General features: G+C 39.5%; 1 protein-coding gene across 2 annotated transcripts in view; it reads right to left on the reverse strand.

The window, feature by feature from the left end:
• kcnh2b (potassium voltage-gated channel, subfamily H (eag-related), member 2b) overlaps window positions 1-25,358 on the reverse strand; it is a 173,532-nt gene that overhangs the window by 16,768 nt on the left and 131,406 nt on the right. For both annotated transcript variants that reach the window (XM_061665725.1, XM_061665726.1), the window contains 3 exons: window positions 1,809-1,988; window positions 930-1,033; window positions 436-574 (listed from right to left, as the gene is read on the reverse strand). In XM_061665725.1, coding sequence (XP_061521709.1) covers window positions 436-574; window positions 930-1,033; window positions 1,809-1,988 — 423 coding nt within the window. The remainder of the gene's footprint in view (window positions 1-435; window positions 575-929; window positions 1,034-1,808; window positions 1,989-25,358) is intronic.

The raw sequence follows: 25,358 nt of genomic DNA on the forward strand, positions 1-25,358 counted from the left end.
TTTGCATATTCTCCCTGTGCCTGGGTGGGTTTTCTCCGGGCACTCCGGTTTCCTCCCACATCCCAAAAAACATGCGTAGTAGGTCGATTGAAGACTCTAAATTGCGCGTAGGTGTGAATGTGAGTGCGGATGGTTGTTTGTTTCTATGTGCCCTGTGATTGGCTGGCGACCAGTTCAGAGTGTACCCCACCTCCCGCCCGAAGATAGCTGGGATAGGCTCCTGCAGCCCGTGACCCTGGTGAAGATAAGCGGTGAAGAAAATGGATGGATGGATGGTTTTCACCGTTGGGTAACAATCATGTTTGAGCAATGTGGTATTGTAAGGCGCAATTAAGAACATCACATACTGTACTTACAAATGAAATGCTGTGCAAAACCTTTTAGCCCAAATTTTGCTAAATGCCTTTCGAGCATCACACTTTCAAATGTACTTACCTCCTCCCCACTGCGATAAATTAGAAGGTCGAAGGGAATGGCGGCCACCATGTCAATGAGGAACCAGCCTTTGAAGTAGTGCACGGCGATGCGCAGTGGATGGCTCACCACCTCATCGTTAGTGTTCACATATGTTGTCCTGAAACAAGACAGCAGGTAAAACCAAGCATCATTATTGGCCGCGATTGTTATACTGTACATAGTATCTCACTAAAGTGAGTACACCCCTCACATTTCTCTTAATATTTATGGTATCTTTTCATTGATTTTTAGGGGACAGGATGCACAGTGACTACTTATAGCAAAGTCATTTCCTAAATGTTATCCCATGAAAAGATATGATCAAATATTCACAAAATGTGAAGGGTGTACTGTTTTTTTGTGAGATATTATCCTTTCCATACAGTCTATTTAGGACAAAAAAGCTATTATTAATTAAAATACTTCTCCAATTGTGGATGGGTAAGTGTGTATGTATCTGATGTAATTCAGACCTGAAGTTGATGAGGATATCGATAATAAACATGATGTCCACTATGAGGTCCACCACATTGAGAGGAGAGCAGGAGTAACCACAGCTCTGCATGGCTGCTTCTTCCTGAGACGAAAAGAGGATAAAAAGAGATAAGCTATGTAAGATATGTTTGTCCAAGGCCCGTTTGCTCCACCTGAACAAAAACAAAAACGTCCCCAAAGCATGGTTACGCCACCATTGTGAGAGTGTTGTTTTGGTGATGAGTAGTTTTGGAATTATGGCCAAAAAGTTCAACCTTTCTTTCAATGGACCATCAAAAAATCTCCCAAACAGCCATTTCAACAGAGGGTGTGTAGACTTTTTATTTCCATTGTATGTGTATTGTATGACACTTTATATACTAAATGAATTTATGTACTTTTGAGTTCATGTTCTGAATGCATATTTTGTTCTAGTGGCTTCTTTCCTGAAGTACTCGGGTGGGTCCAGCTGCCGGAGAGAAATTCCTTGTGTGTTTTAGCATACTTGATGATTCTGATTTTGATCTATGTACAATATTTCGGATTGCATTTCTTCATGGATAATTTACTGCACTGTAGGTACTGTTTAGTGAGTACGATTTAAATAACTTTTAACTTCTTTATACTCCCCTTTGGACCGGCAATAGATTGTGTCTTTTACTGTTTTACTTTATTTCCCAGGACTTCTGTCAGTCATGCACAGTATGGTCACCGCCCCCGACCTGGACCAGCAGGGAGTTGGTGTTAGTCTCGCACCATGTGGTGCTGATTGCTATCTGAGTTTGTGCAATGAATATACACTCAACACCGGGGCTGCGAAGTATGGTCACACGTGGTACAATAGTTTTTCCTTTTTCCTCATCCGGCTCTAGACCCACCTGGTCGTTCAGGAGGAAAGCAGCTGAGTAAGGTGTCAGGATGGCGGTGTAGATGACCAGTAGCAGGATGAGCCAATCCCACACCGCCTTGAAAGGACTATAGTGCAACACTGTCCAGCTGTGGATGCGTGGAGCCTGGAGCTTGTATTCTGGCAACACATCTGCACCGAGAGAAAGCACCTGGGAGAAAGGGAGGCAGACAATCAAAAGGATTATTACGGCTCCAACATGGAACAATTAGGCAGAACTAAAAGAAAAGTGGAGGATGAGTGCGGGGTGGAAAATGAGCTAACACTTTGACCACAACAGTTTTCCAGCATTCACTGAAGATGACAAAAACTGTTGTGAAGGTGCCAACACTCCCTACAGTAGAACACTCTCCTTTCACACAATGAGAATGATAGACACATACACATGACGACCGACGTACATGCATTTGCCGTCATACAGGCTTACACAAAAACACTGTATGATCAGTGGCCACAACATTTTGACACAACAAGATTCAACGAAAGGACTGCATTGCAATGTGCTATATTTCTAATATTTTGTAATCCTATTTGGCTACATGAGAGCGTAAATTATAGGCAAACTGAAGCTTGTAGTCAGTGGGTGTGTATTTACTGTATATCCTACATGACGATGGGCGCTCTATTAACATTCCCTGCTGATAGGGATTGACTTGATTGATCAATTATCGTCAAACTAATCATGCTTATTATGTGTGTTAATCATAAGGCATTAAATGAATCATGCATGTATTGTATCATGAAGATTATGTTGTTCAGTCGGCTTAATCTATGCAGAATATTTGTTTCCTACACAGAAGCAACAAACTAGATGTCCAATTAATTACTAATTACTTTGTGTCAGAGACAAACTATTACATCACAAAAACGCCATTACTCCAAACCGTTGTGCCGTTATGTCATAAGTAGGCTAACTCCTCAATTTAACAAACAATGAAGTTGGAGAAGAAAAGTTAACTGCAAAGTTAAATGACAGCACAGTGTTCCCCTGGTCCCAACAAAGAGCAAAAATTTGTGACCAATTTATGCCCAACTAAATAAATTTATAATTGCCATTAGATGCCATAAGATGAGAGCAAAGCACTACTTTTCTATTAGACTATAGGGTCTATTTGGACTATTAGGCTATAGCCTGATTAAACGAAACCCCTCCCCTCACTTTAACATAGTTCATCGGCACCAAGATGCCACAGGATGCCGCCAAAGCAGTATTTTTAAATTAGATAGGGTTTTGGCCAAAACACGAAAACAGTAAAAAGGTGAGGTAGAATGGTTGTTTTTCATTGTGCCCCACTATTGCCTGGTGACCAAGGTATGCCTCGCCTCTCGGCCAAAGTCAGCTGTGATAGGCTCCAGCTCACCTAGGACCCTAATGAGATCAATCACTATAACAAATGGATGGCTGTACAATGAAGTTAGCCACTCTTTAAAACAATGTAACACTCAGTCTTCACAGGATATGCTGATGTCTCACAAGATGACGGTTTGAACTCCTAAGATTTATGCGAGTAAAGGCCCATTTTCTCTTTTGGTAAATTTCAAATTCTACGACCTCAAGGGCCCACTGACTCATGAATTTTCATCTGTACTGATCCTAACACTTTACTGCACTCAGTGACAGAATGCCCTTTGTATACGAAGAAACCTATTACCGATATTTTACCGTACTTTCCTCCCCACGTGCAGTCACATTAAAACTCACGCAAGGAATACGATTTTGGTTATTATGGTGCAGAACTTAATCACTTTACTAGCTGTAATATATTCAAGCATCTGCACTTTCAGGAATGAATCCGTGACAGAGGCATCAGGGAAGCCTGCCTTGTGTCTCTGCCTAATAGAATCAAACCATGAACCGCAGCCTCTGGCTGAAAGAATACCGAGCACCAAAATGCATTTTTGATTGTGCACGCAGATATGTCAGCCAGCTGTGAAGTGAATGCATAACTCACACACAAATAAACAAATAAGTTACCTTGCAAATCTTGCGCTATTGTTGTAATGTTCACAAGATGACATACTTTTTTATTGTGTCAAAACAGTACAATGTATTAGAATGCAACACCGCAAACTTGTATGCAAATTGTCCACACTGTGTTGCCTTGTTGAAATTAATGTTATATGACCCATGAATATTGCATGACTATTTAAAATTAGTTGGAAGCAAAATATTGATGCTCGTAAACTTAGGTGGGAATATTTCATCAGTCTGCAAATCCATTTTGTGCGTCACGACAGGCTCACAGTATGTCACAGGCAGTTCTTAATCTTTGGTCATTAAAATGTGGAGTTATAATATTTTAAACTACAACATTATCCTATACAATCATTCGCATATCAGATCTTACAGTGTGTGTTGATGATCTATATTTTGGTGTTGTGAAACCAGATATAGATGGTTCCACCACTGGTAGACCACTGAGGGGAAGTCCTCTAAAGTGTTTTTAAAGAGTTAATAAAAGGGTTTGCTCCCTATATGGCATGTTACTGTAAATAGTCTATTATCTCTGACCCTTTGGTGATTCAAATGCTGGATTTACACACAATGGCAAAACTGGAACCAGGACCCGTAACCTGTGGCGCAGAACAAATATTCTGACACTGGGCAGAAACCTTCGCTCCAGAGGACTTTAATCGTCGTCCTGTGCCAAATGCAGCAATTCAGCCCCAGAACATCCTGTAACTGAGCTTCATTAGGTATATCGGTTTTTTCTTTGTCTGTTTCATTTCAGTGGTTTGTTATTATGCATTTTCTGGGGGGGGCTCTCTTATCAGTTTCAAGAGGTGCGATTTTTTGCTGCCGTTAGCCCAGTTCGGATAACTCATTATGGTGAAGTGAAGAAAAAAAACAAAACCATGTAATCTGAATGAAGCCAAATGTGGGTTCGAGGATATCTTCTAATGCATCTGTACTTAAAATAGATCAAAGCATCAAAAGTCTCATCTACCTAAAACAACACACCTATGAGCAATGCATTGCAATGAAGGAAATTGTTAATAAGCTTAATAATACAATTGTAAAGTGGTTGCCTAAAGCTATTAGCTCATTTAAATAACTGGAGTGCAGCAATTACAGGAAGTTGGTATGACTGAAATTGAGTAAGTTTGCCCGGGAAACAAACTTACTCAAACACATAATGCAATGCCAAAACTTACAATAGGTGACTTTTTTTTCTTCTTTTTACAACAAAGTGGAACAAAAAGCTGTTGCCTTCCGAAATACAGTTGATGACCATCATCATGCCTTCATGATGATGGTTACAAATATTGCAATTGCTTGAGCCCAGAAAATGAGAGATTGGTTTTATTTTGTTTGAGCCGTAAAATGTATCCTATGTTCTGTTCCCTGCCTCTGTGACTGCGTCCAGCACTTCTTCTTCCATATTTGCATGTCTCATCTTTTCCAGCAGCCCTTCTTTTTTCTCATTCACCTATTAACATTATTCCAGCCTCCTGTCTCGCTATCCTTCAGTTCTGCTGCAGCTAGAAAGGCAGCTTTCCCCCCCCATCCCCACTCCCTCAATATCTCTTTTCCTCCTCTGCAAATTCGCTTTGTAAAATTCTCTTCACTTTTACTCTCATTATAACTCCCATGATCCATCTACAATCGGCCAGCTGCGGCCCAATGTCACACCATGTGCTTTAAAGGCAGCTCTACATTGCAATGAGTGTTTTGCATATTTTAGTTAGCTTTTTAAGCTCCGTGAATGGGGCAAATTATTAGAAACACCTTGGCTCTAAGTATGATGCAGTGTAGTTCTACACACCATAAACTACAATATCACAGTCAAAAGGGCCTCGGCTCATATCTCCGCTCAGGACTGCCTCTGTTGAGTTGCAACTTGCATGTTCTCCCTGTATATGATAATCAGTGTTTGTACATTAGCTGGATTCTGAAATGTCATATTGTCAAAGGATAATATCAAAAATGTTCTTCTTTTCTAGTTTGAACCAAGCAATCCATGGAAATATACCAGGCAAAAAACAACGCCAAGAGGACAGTTAAAAGTGCAGATGTCGAGGCACATTTGTGTGTTGAGATGCAGAGTTGACTTTGAGTACCGCTGTTAGTCCTATCAAGATGATATATTTCAAAAGTCAGCCCACATCAAACTGTTGGCAGTCAATAGAGCAGAATCCCTAGTGCAGTGAAACATTTTTCAAATCATCTTTGACATTTAACCCTGAAGTTGATGGGATTCATTCCGCCTGCATCAACAAGTCTGCTCTGGCCAATCCCATGTGGAGCAAGCAGCCACTATTGTCGGAAAGTGTTCGACTTAGTAGGCAATTAAAAATTCAATTAAATTAGACGTGTGACCATAATTCGTGTACCGTTTCCATGTTATACTGTCAATGCTGATGAAAAAGTACATGAAGAAATAATTGGAATTCTGTCACCCATTCATCCATCTTCGATACCGTTTGTCCTAATTAGGGTTTGCAGGTGTACTGGAGCCTAAATAGGTAAAAACCCACACACGCTCGGGTACAACATGCAAACTCCATACAGGCTGAGATTCGAACCCAGAACCTCTTGACTGTGAGGCAGATGTGCAAACAAAAACTCACCATGCTGCCAATTTTTGTCATTTGAAATTTAAACACCGACCTCGGCTCAGGGCTGTTGCTTTACGACTGTTAGGTTTATGTGAAAGGAAGATGAGGAGATGACAGAATAATGGAACATTACTTATGCTAACACATAAATCAAATAGACATGTCAAACTTTCTTAATTTAAACCAACAGTATATAGTCCCTGCAAATGAGCTCATTAGCACTGCAGAATCAGGTGATGGGCACTGCCAAGGTGCATTTACCAAATGATCTGACCTCCGCCAACTTATGTCAAATACAATCAAAAATGTATTATTTGAATATGCCACTGGAGTTGAATAATAATAGGGGAATATTCTCTGAGAATTTGAAGAATCTAAGTCAATTAGGCTGCTTTTTTTTTTTTTTTTTGATGAAGTACATTGTTTCCTGGGCTAAAGGACACTGATGCCATTAGTCTGGACACGCCAGCCAATCGCAGAGCACATATAAACAAACACCCATTCACACTCACATTCACAATTTCTTCAATTTGCCTACCATGCATGTTTTTTGGGATGTGGGAGGAAACCGGAGTACCCGGAGAAAACGCAAGCAGGCACGGGGAGAACATGCAAACTCCACACAGGCGAGGCGACTTTGCTGATGAGCCGGAAACATATCCTATAAAATTTGGCACTGCGTGTCTGTTCTCAATGAATCAAGAAGTGTACATATATTTTTTTTCCCCTGCACATTTGTTAAACGTTCTGCACTTATAACCTTAATGAGTGGCCCTCAAGTTATACATGGTCATTATAGTATCATTAACACAACAACCTTTGCACAGCAGTGAAATTTCTGTTAAGTTTAAAGACAAAAAAATAACACTGAAAAATAAAAGAACTGAAATTTGACCTGATCCATTGCAGCATCTTGCATCAGATATAATTTTATATTCTAAAGGTTTTTTCTGACAACAAGTCAGACAAATTAAAAAAACTAAAAGATTGTACCTTGGAGAATTTTTCATATGCTGCAAGCTCAAACTTGGTGCATTAACAACCTGCTACAAGCCCACAGCACTTAAATTTGATGTCTAAAAAGAAGTACCTGGTAGACAGAAAAGGAGCTAAGTAGAGCTGAGTGACCCAAGACCACCTATCTGTTCATCCATTTGTTGTCAAATGGGGGCTTTCATTAAACATAAACATGTTGAAAAGGCATTGCAAAGGTAAGCGGTTGACAGAAAAAATATCCATGTGGTTAACGGCAGCTAAAGGCACCAAGACAGCATGCTGTCATGCATCTGCTTACAATGCTGGTTCTCACTTTGAGATTACTGAAAGGATGTGCTTGGGTGTGGACTTCAAATAAATTCACTCCGGCACACAAAGATGGAAAAAACAAACAAAACAAAACAAAATAACTCATCAATGCTCAATCGTAATTAAATGTTTATTTGAATCAATTACAGCAACATTAATTACTTTTTCACATAGTCTAAACCATGAATGGGCAAACTTGTACTCAAGTGCCACATTTGAACAGACAGATGGGCCACGTCGTTCGTATGCAGTAAAGTCTACACACCCCTCTTGTGGTATAAAAATATGAGACCAAGATAAATAATTTCAAAGCTTTTTCCACCATGAATACAACCTGTACAACTCAATTCTCTTGTTGAGAGGGAAGGTAAAAATAAACAACAAAAAATGTGGTTGTACAAGTGTGCACACCTGAGACCTGGCCGTGTTCATCATTTACTATTCACATTCAAATGCATGTTAAATGGGAGTCAGAGATTCGAGCAGAGATTCCAACCTCAGAATTGTCACAGTTCAACTGTGAGGCAGACGTGTGAACCACTAGTACACCGCGCTGCCTCTGTGAAAACAGAGCTAATATGAGGCTGAAGTCTACATACACCACAGCTCTTTTAAACAAGTTCATTCTGTTCTGTCGGAGGTATTTAACCTGCAACCCTTTGGTCCAAATCAAAGTCCTTACAGATAACACGTTACACATTATATTTAAAATAACAAAAAAAATGCTTGTGCCAATAAGGTGACATCATCTGTTCATCTTTCACATGGCCTGTTCATAAATTCATGAGATTTCCTTTAAAACACCCAATACACAACTTTGCCTCAAAAGCCTCTGAAAACATGATCACTACTTCAAATATAGAAACTGGTCAATAATTTATCGTCAAACAGTCAGTCAAACAGCACTGCTCATGCAAGCCTATACTCACAATTACGAAAACCCTGCCCTGGCAAGAAGCACATAAAAATTTGAGAGGCCTTCAAATTCAATTTCTCCTGTAAACAGACCAGTGTGTGAACATTATTTTGGGCTCAATTCAGCTTATAAGTTTGATAACCATTTAATAATGCAATATTCAATCATGTTGGTTGGATATTTAAAGGGCGATGTGTTTGCTCCTGGGGAATTTACCCAATATGTTGACCAACAGCACACAAATAAGACACTAGTATGTGGATATATTTAACTTAAGAGGTCCAGTCCAGGAACCAAAATAATTACAGTACTACTACTACGACTAATACTACCACTACTACTATGTTCTGATTATCATATGACCCAAACCTAACCAATTGGCCCCAATTGCTTGTAATTTAGAACAAAATAACATTTCTGTGGCAAAGTAAAGAGTAGCTTTTTTTTTGGGCAGCAAACGCTTGTACCCATTCCTGTCCTGGAAAATGATTTATAATCCTAATTTTTATCGCTCACCAACTATTTCATCAAAATTCCTTACCTTAATTAGCATAATGATAAAGCTTTTCTTCAACTCATTTATCTGATACAATGATCCTGTAATCTCAATATTAAATCCTAAAATGTAATGACTTGCTCCTCAAAAAGATGAGTCTCAACCAGAACTAAATCGTAAAGCTATATATATATACATGAACTAAATCACAGTGCTCTGCAAAAGTCTAAGGTCATTGTTATAGTCAGTAGCGCACAGAACTCCACTAAGGCCAAACTAACTAATAACATCCATCTATTATTCTTGACCGCTTAGCCCGTTTGAGGTCACGGGGAGATGGAGACTATCCCTCTGACTTCGGATGAATAGCAAATGACCGTGGACTGGTCAGCATCTGATTTCAGTGAAAATAACTCCCTATATCTGTACATTTTTCCAGATCCTTACCAAAATGGTGCTGTGATACTACTGTGAAAATGTCATGAATAAATAAAGGTAGCGGTGGCATAGGATTTTGGGCATGCCATGATACTAATAAATCGCATTATACAGTAGGCACATGCCCAAGTGACAGCCACATCATGCATTCCTAATGCCAAAATTAGTCTTATGATCAATTCCCCGCAGCAGTCCTTCACTTCAATGGATACGAGTATTCTGAGATGGATGCCTGTTGCTTGCCGCCCTTCAAATAGAAGCAACCTAAAATTGTGAAGTGTCAATACACATTACTGTCCATTTTTCAGCAGCCTGAGACAAATACTAAGACTAAGACTAATTAATACTGAGTCAAAGTATTTCAAAGTGGCACTTGCAAAAGTCTGAACATCCCCGTGCTAGACTGATTGATTGTATTAGTTTTAAGGTACTTGGTGCTCTAGTATTTTTCAAGTATGACATGCAAATTTGACTAAATCGATGTCCAAAACAACAAAAAACAAAAACAATAGATTACAAGTGACAATTAATAAGGAATTAAACATGAACTGTGTGTGAGAGAAAGAGCGAGAAAGAGAGCGAGTGTGTGTGCATGCACTTTAAATCTGCCTGCCACCTCAATTGCCTTCATGGCTGACCTTTTTCTCTCCGGCCCCGACAGTTCTCTTGAAGGCATAACAAAGGAACACATTTCCTCAGCCTTGACGCTTCTCCCTCTATCTAACTCACCACAGGTCCCTTCTCCAATTCTCTCTGCAAATGTATTTTTCTCAGCATGTCTCTATCGTCTTGCGCACCATACTGAATCTGTTCCAAGATCTCATTGCCCTAACCTCATATTTTTACTCCTACTGAGCCTAAGCCTCTCTCTCTCAATCTCTATGATAGCATGGCGTGAAATATTAAAGCTGCAGTGAAACACTAATAACTGCTGTAGGACCACTGACATTGTGTGGATGCTGCTGACACACTCACACACATGCATTGAAGTGTTAATCTACAGAACATAAGAGACTTCTGAGTCGGCCGTTCATCTTAAATTTTTAATCTCCTCTCTCTCTTACAGAGAAAGTGCAATAGTCGAGTATTTAACCTCGTGTAAGGGTGGTCATGTGATCAGGGGGATGCCATCACGCATTAACATTCAAACGATGGAATCAGGCCACTCGAATCAAAGAGGCAGCTGTGCGGAGCCTACAGTACACAGAACATTTAATGTGCTTCTTTCAATGCCTGCTGTATGTCCTGTTGGTGCTAACATATTTTTGCTTTGCTTTTGCTGATGTGAAAGGGGGAGACAATATGGACAGAATTAATGTGTCACTTGGGTATTAAACCAAAGGGAACTGGAAATTACAGTTTTTCTGTGGGAAATCTGTCACATATGTGATCGATGAGGGTTTTATGCAGGCCAGTCAGGTCCAACGTTGATTCTATGGCTCGTTGTTTGTGCACTTGATCATTGTCATGCTGGTACAGACGTTACAATTTGTATACTAATGCCTGCTTTTGCCTTCATTGTGTATGTACTGCAGCAAGAAAATCAATTCAATCATATCTGATGGACGCCTTTCACATTTAGAACAAACATCCCACTACATTTGATTTGCAGGGAAGCCCAGTTTCCTTGGGATCAAAACTAGTTGTTGTCATTTATCATCCATCCATCCATCCATTTTCTGAGCCGCTTCTCCTCAGTAGGGTCGCGGGCGTGCTGGAGCCTATCCCAGCTGTCATCGGGCAGGAGGCGGGGTACACCCTGAACTGGTTGCCAGCCAATCGCAGGGCACATACAAACAAACAACCATTCGCACTCACAGTCATGCCTACGGGCAATCTAGAGTCTCCAATTCATGCATGTTTTTGGGATGTGGGAGGAAACCGGAGTGCCCGGAGAAAACCCACGCAGGCACTGGGAGAACATGCAAACTCCACACAGGCGGGGCCGGGGATTGAACCCGGGTCCTCAGAACTGTGAGGCTGACGCTCTAACCACTCAGTCACCGTGCCGTCTGTCATTTATCAGATAGATGATATTGCTTATCACTTGAACAATCAATCATATTTTAGACAAATCCAACACAATTTCCAACATTTTGTGGACAACCTGAAGCAGCTGTTTCTACTGAATCACAGCAATTTTCTTCATAATGCTGCATCACGATCTGACCATGACTCATCTCAAAACGGACCATTTGATACGAATCAAGCCACTTCTCATCACACACAAATCTTTCTGCTGAAAACAGCAACGCAACTTTATCTACTAATAAAGTCTGTTAAGCACAGCAGATCAAAATGTTTCTTTCCAATACACATTTTACATTCAATACAGAGTAGTGAATGATTAATTTGTGGAATTAAAATCACGTCTTTTTCCCTATTGTGCTGTTTTGGGAGTCATTCCATTAAGCGTGTGTCTTGACTTCCATGTATGGTCTTCGTTCAGGGCCACAGCATTGGCAGGATCTAGTTTATAGATAAGCACGTACAAATGATAAACCATTCACACTCACATTCAAACCTAAGCACAATTTAGTTTCTTCAATGAACCTAAGATTCAGGTTTTTGGAATGTGGGAAGAAAGTGTAATACCCCAGAAAAACACCATGCAAGCACAGGGGGACCATGAAAATGGCACACAGGAAGGCCCAAGCCCGGATTTGAACCAACTTTGGAACTGCAAGACGGATGTCCCAACCACTCGGCCACCTAATGGAATGCAGTCCTGGAAAAGAATGAGTAAGAAACATTTACTCTAGCAGTGCACCCTAGTCGTTCTCGCGCTTACGAGTGATGACTGGTGAGTCTGATGAATGGTATAAAAAATTTTTTGTAATGTTCTTGTCACGTTATTAGTTAACGATCGATTCTGAACTGCTCCAGATGTCCCTGGCACGTTCTTGTCACGTTATTAGTTAACGATCGATTCTGAACTGCTCCAGATGGCCCTGGGACGGTTGTGTGCTGTTGTATTGTGCTTTTGTATAGTATTGGTAGTTTCTATAACGTGATAGTGGCGGTATTAAGGTGGCTTAAGTCGGGTAAATGCCCGCTGAAGGCAAAATGCCACTGAGTAATAACACTGACATAAACATATAAACTCACTTTGGAATCAGTGTATCTTGTGAAAGATGTTTCTCAAGTCCACACTGCGTAGTTTCAGCGTCTACACAGCAAGCGGACACATTAGTGTCAGCGTTGAGCAGCGGGTTGTTGGGTAAGGCCCCCAGCTGACTTAGGGCAAGATTGTGATCACAGGGTTGGCACATCCCATCCAGACAGACAACCATTCACACTCACATTCAATTTAGAGTCTTCATTAACCTAACATAAATGTTTTTGGACTGCAGAAAGCCTGAGTACCCAATGAGAAACCACGTAGACATCTTATTATTATGAGGCACCAAGTCTTACTAACCATGATTAAAACTCATCCATCAAGCCATCCATTTTCTAGAACAAGTTAATCAATGAAACAATCCAGAAAGTTCACCTGCGAAAATGCATTGACGTTGTCAGAGTATAAATGTGTTTGAGTTTTCGTAAAAGCGCTACAATAATGGCATTTATTATTCTTATTATTTATGAGATGAAAGCAGCAGCGCAGTTGGTGTAAAGGGTGGTTAAAACTGTTCCAACACCTTTCATGGTTGCACACTCACTGTAAGCCCATCCCGTAACAACTGACTGAATAGCAACTGTTCAGCAACTACAGAGCCATCACATTAATTTACATTAAGAATGTATACGTGCATCACTTGATTCATTCCCAGCAACTCTGAAATGTTCTAATTGATTTATTAATATCCAAGTCACTGACATCTCAGAAGCACAGTGATTCACGCAGCTCCAGCAATGTAGATGCATGGACGTACTGTACATGTGGAACAGCTCCGTTTCATCAATCATCTTTCACAACAGATGCAAAACGTTCCTTCCAAGTTAGTTAAAAGTTAACTTCATTTTTGTAACAAGCGATCACAATTCTGAAACAACCATTGGGACTTGTGTTATTGATTGAGAGGCAATCAAATGCAAGTGTTTAAAAGGTTCTTTGAACATTATCATTTCTGACATTATCTTAATAGTAACCCAATTATATATGGACATAACTAACACAAGATATGCTAATAAAAGTTAGAGTTCAGGTAGAAAAGTCTTATATTTGATCATCTCGGCACTGGATATAAATGTAAAGTTTAGTCTACCTCCTCTACACAATACCCTTCCATCCTTCTCTCTCCAGTCAAGAAAAGAAAATACAGCTCTTTAACAGTTGGGTGACAGACACCGGGTGCATATGTCTCCCCAGAGGATTTCTACATCTAAACCAAGCTGAGCTGAGTCAGGAGAAAGCATGCAGAGGCGATGAGCATGATTTATTTATTTATTTTTTTTCCTTGAAGCTTTGCTTGTTATGAATACATCGCCATTGGTTTAGACAGCCTCCTCCAGATGCATTTACGGTACATATATGAAAAACTGCAGCATATGTACCAGACAAGATGCACATACAGGCAACCACTGGTATCTAAATATTTCGAAATTAAACCAGCAATTTGGATTCTTTTTCCTCCTGGGCTCCACATAAAGTTGAAGCGTAATTGACTTTTAAGCCCCAGCGGAAAGTACAAATCCACTGTGGTAAACCTACATTTGTCATCAACAAACACACTGTAAGAAACTAAATAAGTGGATGAACACTCATAAAACTTGTCTGTGCTAAACTATTATAGTTAAATATAGGTATAAATGAACAGCGTCGAGTCACTATTGTGGAGCAAACAGTGATGATGTTAGCAACACAAGATGTCTGGGCTGGTTGACGAGTATTAATAGTGCGCAAAAGCCAGGACAATGATATTTTTATATTTTCTATATCACGATAAATACATTGTTACTTAACAAAAAAGTATTTTAATGTGCTTTTTCTATATCACGATAAATACACTGCTACTTAACAAAAAAGTATTTTAATGTGCTACAATAATGTTTTTGGTCATAATTTTGAATAGAAAGAGTGTATGCGGAAATATATTCTGACATTGACATTTATTACTGATACATACAAATTTGATCACATGCATTTACCGATACATACAAATTTCAGAAACAATTCAGTCTGGACATTTTCGACAAAAGAGTCTATACAAAATGTTGGCATGGCAAGATGGATCATTTTTAAATTTGGCTTTTATCTTGTTTTGGAAAGCAGCTCTTGGACAGTAGAGTGTAGTACTGATAAGCAAGGAGTGGTGCTGTATGGCAGGATAAACACATGGACAAGAGTATGTGAGCGGATGACAGGTTGTAACTGTCATCAGGTGTCGTCTCTACTAGATCTTTACTGTGACTTTTAATGACTTGTCTTTATAGCAGCAATGTAGCAAATCGTGTTCAATGTAATAAAACATGAAACAGTTCAGTGAGTTACCTGAAAACTAGGTAATGCAAGTTTAAAGTGTGAAGTTATGTTTCTTCCTCTATACTATCTTTCCTACTGCCGAGGAACTTTACAAAGCGAGCAAAACTACTCTGATTTGATTTTACTGCAGATGTCAGTTTTCCTATCCTGCTTGTCCTCATTCGGCGAGCCCTGACCTTTTTTTTCTTTTTGGATTCTAAGTCCGTCAATGACAGTGAATGAGTGAAGTCATCTGATCATCATCTGACTTGACTTTGATCGGAAGAGGGGACATGGGACAACATGAGCCCAATTATTTGTATGCGTGTACTCTGCTTTTGAAGAAATATGCTGTATTTTTTGTCTTTTAACTTCAACAGTCTGATGCTTCACTGGCTTGTATTAATGAGATAAACAGCTTTGTTGTTGTCATGGTAACCCTGGATCACCTACTTTAGTAGTACTGGTGGACCATCCTGGACATTACTCATGTTAAAAAGTATGTCAGTCCACTTCTTGACACGCTTTGCCACACACACAGACACGTTTGAAGTGTTTCTCACAGAATGCACATATTTGATAACATCCACTGTTAAGGGAAGAATATGTGCATATTGTCCTTTTTACCCCAGGAGTTTTGGGTCACTGAAAAATGACTTTTATTCAGTGAGGAGACTTAAAATAAACTACTCCATTACTAGTGCATGATGTCACAATTAATAAAAAATAAACTAATATTTTATACTCATTCTAAATTAAAAATGTTATGTCCTTCAAGGTGAGTGTGAATCAATTCAATTCTATTTTGCAAGCCCAAGCATGATTATTATTATTTTTTTCCTCCTCAAGGATGGCTGCAGGACATATACCTAGTCAGGAACAGAGGCGTCAGAATGCCAGACCAAAACAATCACATTGAAATGGAAAAATTAATAAATACCTATATACATACATAAATGAAGCTAACAAAAAAGGAACCCAAAATAAATAGATAAATAAATCAATAGTAAACGGGAAAAAGACAAAATGATAAAAACAAACACTGTATAGCATGGTTTTGCATCTTTGGATGTTTCTGGTTTACAACGGCTTGCGCACAACAGAGATATTGTTCATATGCTCATGAGATCCTGTAAATTTGTGAGGGTGGATTTTAATTGCCTCTAAAAGAATAAAGAGAGAACACATTTCACGTAATGGTTGTGTCCTATTTTGAGGTTTGCCAAACTGTTGCGTAACTTTAAACAGAGGAAGCAGGTACATTTAAAGCTGAGGGGGCTTTCAGGTGTCATACAGGGCCTGTCTGAAAGTTGTGTGGGAGGAACACAGGATAAGAGCGAAAAGAAGAAAGCAGCAGAGATGAAGCCAAAAGTGGATATTTGACTGCTAGTCAGCATCACGACTACAAACCATATATATATATATATACAGAAAGAGAATATGCTCCTTGTTAGACGGTTGATCCTTGACTTTGGTTGTATACCAGACAGGAAGCTCCAACCTCAACGTCTTGTTTGTAAGTGTCCTTCTGACTTTCTCATCATTTGGAATTTCTTTATGTGAATTGTATGAACTTCAATCAACACAAACAACTTATAACTGGAATAGTGTTAGCTACAGTAAATCAAAAGTAAGTATAAGTAGTCAACACTTGATTTGTTTTCATTGACCTTTTCACAACAGCTATTGTGACATAGCTAAACAGTCAGACAGATATTTCCTCTAAAAAAATACAAAACTAATTTCCATGTAACTTCGTAGAGGGATCGTACATGGGCCAAGAAAGACTCAATAACAATTTGGTTAGGGTCTGGATGAAGGTGCAGATACAACAATTTATATATTTAAACTATTTAACGAAACCATCGCGTTAATGAAACCATCGGTTCCCCATAATCAAAATGGCAGCCAGCCGACTGCTCATCCTCCTCCGTGAAGTTGGATTCTAACAAGCAAACAGGTGGACAAAGATTTTGCTGACTGTAGGTGCCATTCTATTTATACACTGTCAGACTTCTATAAGTTCTTATGCATGTGGCTACAATGATGTAAAAACTAAAAGTTACTAAATAAACAAACACGATAAAATGTCAGTGTATGTGTTAAATTTGTTGCAAAACCAATCATGTCCTCTGGTTGAGATAGATTTAAATACTGTATTCAATGAATGGCATTTCAATTAACTTATGATACACCACTAAAACATATGGATACAGTCTGGGGGTTGTAAACTTGATCTTGTACTGTGCACACATTAACACAAACAGAAACAATTAAGGAACCAAGCAGTAAGTTTAACACGTTTACATTTGACAATGGAAGCCTTTGTGAACCAAGCTGTACTGCTTGGTTAAAACATTAACATTAACAACATTTTACTTAAATTGTTAGCAGTAAGTAAGCCACAATACATATTCAACGTTTGTTAACCAATGTCCCATTATGATGAAGAAATATTACACATATGTCACTGCATTTTAGGCAGAAGCATTTTCACCACAATTTAGCTTCGCCCTTTTAAACTGTAATCTAACACACAGTTAATGTTTATTGCTATCGAATCAGCTCACTCCCCTAATGCTCCTGTTAATAAAAACACCAAATATAGAACAGTGGCTTCTCATATTTTGCCCCTACGTTCTGTTGGTTAAGATGACGTAATAGAAAGTGACTCGATACGGCCTGGAGAAACAGCGGGGAAGAAACCAACAGCAGCAATAATACAGGGACCGATATCAACGTTTGTACCAAAGTAGATCCAACGAGCAAAGCCGTAAAAGTGTAATGCTTTACACTTACCAAGATGTGTTTTGCTTTTTTTTTGTTTAGTCAGAAAAACTGACAGATGGGCTGGCTCCACTCATGTCCAAGGTCGTATTTGTTTAACACCATGTATGTGATTTAAAAAAAACAAAACAAAACTGATGCTTCAGGGAAAATAAATAAGCATTTTATTAATTCTGATTGACAATATCCAAATCCATGAAGCTCCACATTTCTCTGTACTCAATTTTAGTTGTTTGACACAAATAGAACTATGCAGGAAATATAGTTTTGATGGGGATATTCAGTTGGCATCCAGACTTCTCCAATTAAACAAAGTAGAATTTCCTTGTTGCCCCTCTCTATCTCACCTCTCTCCCTTCGGTGGGCAGACGCGATGGGTGCTCTCTCGCCTCCCACCCACGGCGACAAGAGAGCGGCAGGCCGGGCGGGCGCGGCATTACAGCGGGAGGGCAGCAGGAACTTCGGCGGTGATCCGCGTCGAGGGCTTTAGCGAGGGTCGACTGGCGCAGGAAGATGTTGAGGAGCTTGAGCAGCAATGGTAAGACCATGGTCCTCAGCGGCGGCTCACCGTGGTGGGGTCAGGGTCAGGGCGGCCCCCCGAGCATCCGTGACCGCTGGCTCGTCAGACCCTCGCCAAGACTTGATAAAGTGGTTCCCCAACACCAAGGAGGTCACAGTACCATAGCAGCCATTGACAGCGGAATGTGACATGGAAAAATCCTCATGCCTGGAGACACTTGTCACATGGAAGAGCCTGCATACTGCTTCCTGGAAAAACTCATCATTTTCCTGGTTGGCTTCTTGTCTCTCACACTCTCAACAGATTCTGCCTAGTGCACTTCAGTCTGGCTCTACTATGGCTTCCTTTTACATACCTCAGATGAGACCACAGCTGGCTTTCAAGTCCTGATTAAACCACCGCTGGCGTCACCTCTCATTGAGTTTCTTCGCCTGTCATCCACCCACAGCGTGACTGCTGATAGCTGCTTGGTTGTTAACTCAATAAATCAGCATGCAACAGAGGAGGAGAATGAGGAGGAGGACGATGAGGGAAAAAAAATGGATGATGGCAACAGGAGAGTTGTTTCCCATTAGTTGGAGATGAAGCCGGGATGCTGTTCTGCTGCTGCGGGGTAATACCGCTATACTGCTATTGTGGTGAGAGAGAGGTGGAGTGAGAACATCACAGAAGGAGAGCGAGGAAATAGAAGGAACATGATTTGGCAAGGGTTTCGTAAAAAAAAAAGTTAAACGTCTGGACTAAAGAAATCATGTGCTGTGTTGAGAATAATCACAGATGAAGAGAGGCAGCGAGGAAGAAACTGTACCGCGTGTGTGGTGGGGAAATGTTGGGGGGCTCAGGTTCTGGCAAGGCAATTTGCATACTGTACATAAGCATATACACAAGCAAACTTACGATATTGTTACGATGACTATTCTTTTCATGTTGCCTGATAAACCATGATTTAAAATGTTTATTAATATCGTTTGAAACTGTACTTATCATTAATAGCGTTTCAGTGGCTTCATCCAGCACATTGGCAAAAATAATAACAGGTAGGTAGGTGTTATTGAAAATGCTCAAAAATCATTATGGTACCTGCAAGTGACTCGTCAAGAAATTAGGCCTTTGCCTAAATGGGTAATTTTAAATACAGCTTGGTTACACCTTTTCACGTTAAGAACAAGGATAATGTGTTCGAATCATGCTTTTGTGACGCGCACGGCTTTTCGCTGGTGTAATATTGTCAGCTAGATTGCTGAGATAGCTATTGAAGTCATCAACCTGAGCTAGTTTTGCGTCATTTTGTGTTTATTTGTGTCATTTTATTCACTTATCACTCACTCAAAATCTACCAATGGAACTAGTATGAATGACTTGATTTTAACAAAAATGCTGTCTTGATGAACATTTAGAAAAAAGTTAAAACGGTTTAAGTACTGTAAGATGTGTTCATGAAAAAGAAAAAAACATTCACGAGGTAAGATTTTGCATTTTTTGCAGTGTACCTCCTGTTTACATTCTTGTCCAGCAATGATTTGGTACATGTGCTACTTTTTAGTAATCGTGGATCGAACATGCTAGAGACAGACAATCTTTTCAAACGCACCAATTTCGTCAGACCAGCGAAGAATTTGTGAAAGCACCATATAAAATGTTTATCGTCCAAGGTAATGCGCTGTTCAGGCACTATTTAACTTCCCTCAAACTTGACACTAGTTTAACCCTAGTTATCATTAGTAACCAAGTAACCATTACTAAGGAACTAATGCTAAGCATTAGTTCAACAGCATCACTATAATCTCAGAGACGACAACAATAAATAGAGCTGCACATTCTCCTGAGATCCAATACGAGAACTGTATTTTTAAAAAAAAGAAAAATAATTTTTTTAAAATCTGGCTTTCTAGGAATAATAAAGTCCAGTTTTGATTGGCACTGTGTGTGCAATGCAATTATACACCACACTGAAATGCTTCACAAAAGTAACTAGAATGGCATTTAGAAGAACCATGCTGTATTTGTGCTTGTTACCTATGTCCCAGTTCATGGAGGATGGCATTATAAATTAAAAATGGACGAAAACAGGTCATAGCCATGACAAAATTCTAAGTAATCTGTTTTAAATCTACTCTTAAATGTATTCTCTGTGCTTTCCTCATTTTTTTCTTACAGTACAGTCAAGCTTTTGAGCTTCGAGTGTATTTTGTTGTACATTCAGTTGATAAATGGGGGATGGCAGAGTTCAGATTTTAGGAAACCTAAATTGTAGACTACATAAAGGTAGGCATCATAACATGTTTCTCACTACAGTATCGGTGTTACAGCTTAACCATTTACTACTAACTAATGACATCTTTTCACACTTTAGGCCACAATACTTCTTGCTCGTGCTCGGCAAAGTAAGGCTAACACATAATGGTTGTTTGTTGTTTTGTCGTGTCTGCACATTTACATGACATATCGTAAACATACGCCATCTTTCGACATTGACAATTAATGTCAATTTATGTCCGTCCATTCACATACATGATACTGTAACATAATTCAGCATTGGGATCAAACTGTATAGGAATCCTGAGGACAGTATTGTCAACAAACTGACAAATAAAATGCATTATATTCAATCGGGGAAGCTCACAGGATGATTTCCCCAATATCACACCAAATATATCACATTTACACTGCTGTGGGCGTGCAGACAGACAGTGACATATTAGGAATTGAAGGGGAAAAGAAAGGGCCTGCCCACTGCCAGACTTGAGTGTTTATTGGGTCAGAAAATGTGCAAAGTATGAACACATTATTGCCCAGCTTTGTGGCTCGACCCTAGCAACCGGACTAAATTGAAGAAAAAAAGGGCTCGGCATGATCTGATATAACTGCAGAAAATATGGCGGGAGAAGAATTTATAGATGCATAGTAGCTGGTGGAGGAACGATAATTGTTGATGTGTGTGTAATGTGCCATTTTTGTGTGGTGTTGTTGGGGTGTTGCTCCCAGGGAATTTGTCAACCACTCAAAATCAGTGTGACAGTTTGCCCACACTGCCCTCTGCCTATTTGTGAATGTCTGGTGCATGTGTGGTTAAAACTGCCATGCGCTGTGCTCTGTACAGCGCAAGTCAGGCTTCACACAAACTCACATCCTTAAAACACAAATGCACACATTTCGGTGATAAAGGTCAAGATGAGTTAGCCGTTGCCCATCCACGGAAAATTGACGCCCAACAGAACTGCATTGAAAAAATAACAAAGCATTTTTGCCATCCATGAATAGATGAATCTGTGGGAGCCGAGTACGCAGGGGTCAACCGTACCCCAATCATTTCTAATATAGGTCTGATATTTCATTGAAATGGACAGTTAATCATTCATTCACACATACTGATGACAGCATTAGGAAAAATTGAGTCGTCATTATCTTGCTCAAGGATACTTCAACGGCACTTGAGGGGATGTCCCTGCACTTTCATTCCACACAGGCGGGTCGGCAATCTCTTGGTTGTTGAATTTCAAATCGATTTCTAACACTCCTGGACCTAGCCCTTGGTCTACACAGCCATTGGACAAAACACCCATTAAATACACCTGCACGACATTATGAGAACCCATGCAAATGCATAAAAAATTCTAACTTTGTCTGACAGTTTTTCACAGTCATAATTTACATGAGGGGCAACATTTTAGAAATACCTTCATATAATGAAGTACAGGTCACACCCCTGTAAATCATAATACTTCAATTGTAATGATGTTAAATGAATACCTTTGCCAAGCTGTATCACTACTACAGTGCATGTAGGTGTTTCTGATATAACTGTTTCCTGACTATATGATTTGATTTTTGTGTTTATTGTCTACGTGAATTCGTGGCAGTGGGAGAGTGTGTACATGCATTTGACCATTTCATAATTTCCATCATATTCAATTAATATAACATGAACGCTCCTATCCTTGGGCACATGCACACTGAGTTAGAAAAACTAGTCTCATAGTAAGAGTACAGGAGGAAGGTTAACAAAGACACTTTGTAGAGGAATTGGACTGTTGGATTTTTATATATGGGGATAGGTTGCCAGGATACAGAGGATTACAGAGAGGAGCAATTGCAAAGATAAAGATGAAAGAGAGCGAAAGATAGACATGATGGAAGAAATAAGAGGTCATGGGTGCAGAAAGTGGACAAAGGAGGACAGTGGACAAGACACAACATGTACAGTAGATACTGTACATGGTTGGAGCTTGCTTGAGAGTGTAAGAAAGAAAAAAAAAGAAGGAGGCTGGATCACACTGATCACACCTCTTACAGCTAAGCTCCTCAATAAACACGTATTGCCATCACAGCCAGAGGAGAGGTGGAAAAAAACATTTTTTACGCTAGACTTCTTGGAATAATAATCATATGTATATGGCACGTTTTCCAGTACACTGTATGAGGGTCACCAATATGCATGCTAAAAGTCATTTAGTGATTTTGTATGGCATGGTCACACACGACTTACACATATACAGTACACACAAAGCATTTTATTAAGTGCCTTCTATTATTATTATTCAATTGACTTTTTGTGTACACGCGCTGACCTGTAGTAGACGGTCTCCTTATAAATGCAGAACGACACAGAGCATCAATTATATCATTAATTAATGGCTGTGGTTTGGGAAATTGCATGATAAGGTTCGATATTACACAGAGCTGGGCTGGGGTCTTTTCCATCAGGGAGTCAGCAGCTCCCCTCCCTGGCCAGGAAGTCACAGCACAGCATGCTTCCTATGTGTGTGTTTTCAGTGCACAAGTCATTTTATTCTCTCTCACGTACAACCCAATCATACTTCTACCATTATGGTAATAACTATAAGACTACAGTGGAATGTTTAGGAACATAATCCTTTCTATGCTCCTGGTACATCTCTGAATTGATCAAACCATTTTCCTACAGATCTTTTCATAATGTTTGTCAAACAAAAGATGCCAATGTACTTCTGGGTGGCATAAAAGTGATTGGCTACCAATGACCTGAACTGAAGCGATGACAAAAACTTGTTTTTACTCAGGTTGCTCTGCCAGACACGCCCCAAAAGGTTTTGCATTTTTCTTCCTTTTAAAAAAAAAAAGCAAATTAATTAGATAATCTAGCAGAAACTGTAGGTGAGTAGGATACATTGTGTGAATGTTGTAAATAGTTGTACAGTGAAGATAGGGCGTAGTAGCCACTACTGAAGATAAGTTTGGGAACCAAACCTCCATCATAGCGTTTGTAGAAGGTACTCTTTCAGGTCTGCATAAACTGTTTGGTTGGGCTGTTTTTTGAGTGATTTAGAAAACAACGGCAAGCCTGCTAGCTAACGTCAGCTCTATCCAGGTCAGAGTCAACAGAGCATGTCCCTGCCATTAATCCATGCAACAGAAAAGTAAATTAACTCGTCAGCCCCCTCAATGATCACGTTAACTGTCGGAATTTCAACATCTATTTTTGAATCAATTTAGCTGGTAAAATGCAAATTACGGCAGTAGCAATTTACCTCAGAAAGTCTTTTTCGACTGATACTTCACACATTCAAACTATGACAGTAGAGAGGAAGGCTAAAATCAACATTCGAGCTGTTTCCCCTGTTTTCTCAATCGCTCTGCTTTGGTCAAGTGACATATAAGCGTTTGTTTACTAGTGATTCCATCAGAGCTTTTGCCACCTGCAAGTATGTGCGATGTCTTGGTGAAATGATGTATAGGAAATGATGAAAATAATGTTCCTTTGTCAAACCTTTACAATCATAAAACCTTTATTGTAAGTAACACAATAACACTGTAAAAGTGCAAAAATAAATGCATTTTAAGTTGTGAAAGATTATAACAGTCGTCGTTTTTAATGACGAATGTGCCATGTGAAAGTGTCTTAAAACAATGCAAAAAAAAAAAAAAGGCTCCTGAAATTTAGATATAGAGATACACACATGGTGGCAAAGTGTTACTGCTTTGAATGTGAGTCTGCTTGCATCACTTAACTACAGTGTTCACTTGCGGTTATGGAGCCCTGCCGTAAATAGCAAAAAATCTGCAAATAAGATAAGACGGCACAAGATGGCGGCAACACACCGCATTTCTATTAGACAGGGATATGGCCTGTCTAAATGAAGATCCTCCTCTGACTTCAACATAGTTCCTTATCACCTGGATGGCACCAAAGCAATACTTTTCTACGAGACCGTGGCTTTGGCCTGAGCACAAAAAAGCAAATTTGCAAGTTTTTCAGTGAATAAAGTATAATAGATTGAGTGACTTTTTTTGGCTTCTTTGCCCTTGATTGTTTTGTAATAAAGGTAAAAAAAATAAAATAAAATAAAAACCCAAGAGAAAACTAAAATAGACGCAGTCAATCCTTGGTCCTACTAATTTTGTTTTATGGCACAACGTTATACATATTGTTGCTGAAAAGAACAAGGGTTCAAACTCACTTAATTACAGGAGCAACCGTATCTCATAATCAGCTTTCTAAGGGCAGTCAGTGTGAGTTCAATATATTACGGTGATGGATGAACCGTGTCGTACGCAGATGAAGTCGTCGTCCATCATGGTGCTTCAAAAAATGAGCCGATCGTTCCCAGCAAGAAAGTATGTGAAGGGCACCTGCCTCCCTTTCTCAGCCTGGCTAATGACTCCACATCAAATTACATCACCTCTACACCAGTAGGTATTGAATTAAGAGAGTGTAATATATAATTCCCTAAAATAATTGCTAAGCTATGTCATAACTGAAAGCAAGTGGAACTCATATTACGGAGACTCAACTTGACCTCAGTCATCAATAATGTGTAAAGTTTAATTTGCAATATTAGACTTTCAGTCCATAGCTGATGAGAGTTTGATGAGAAGTGACAGACGCTTCAGAAGATATGCCTCAAAGTGATACTAATCTTTGTGTCACTTTCAATATGAGTCTGTGATCATTTTACCACGTATTGTAGTGTAGTGACTCAGCATCACGATGCATGGCATCACTTTTTAAAGTAAAGGTAGAGTTTTTTTGTTCCGCTTACCTTAGCAGTGGTTAACTTATTTTCCACTTTTATGACCAAGTAGGAATGTCACAATGTTAAACAACAAATCAGT

Source organism: Phycodurus eques, chromosome 21, assembly GCF_024500275.1.
Source record: "Phycodurus eques isolate BA_2022a chromosome 21, UOR_Pequ_1.1, whole genome shotgun sequence".
Classification (NCBI taxonomy): domain Eukaryota; kingdom Metazoa; phylum Chordata; class Actinopteri; order Syngnathiformes; family Syngnathidae; genus Phycodurus; species Phycodurus eques.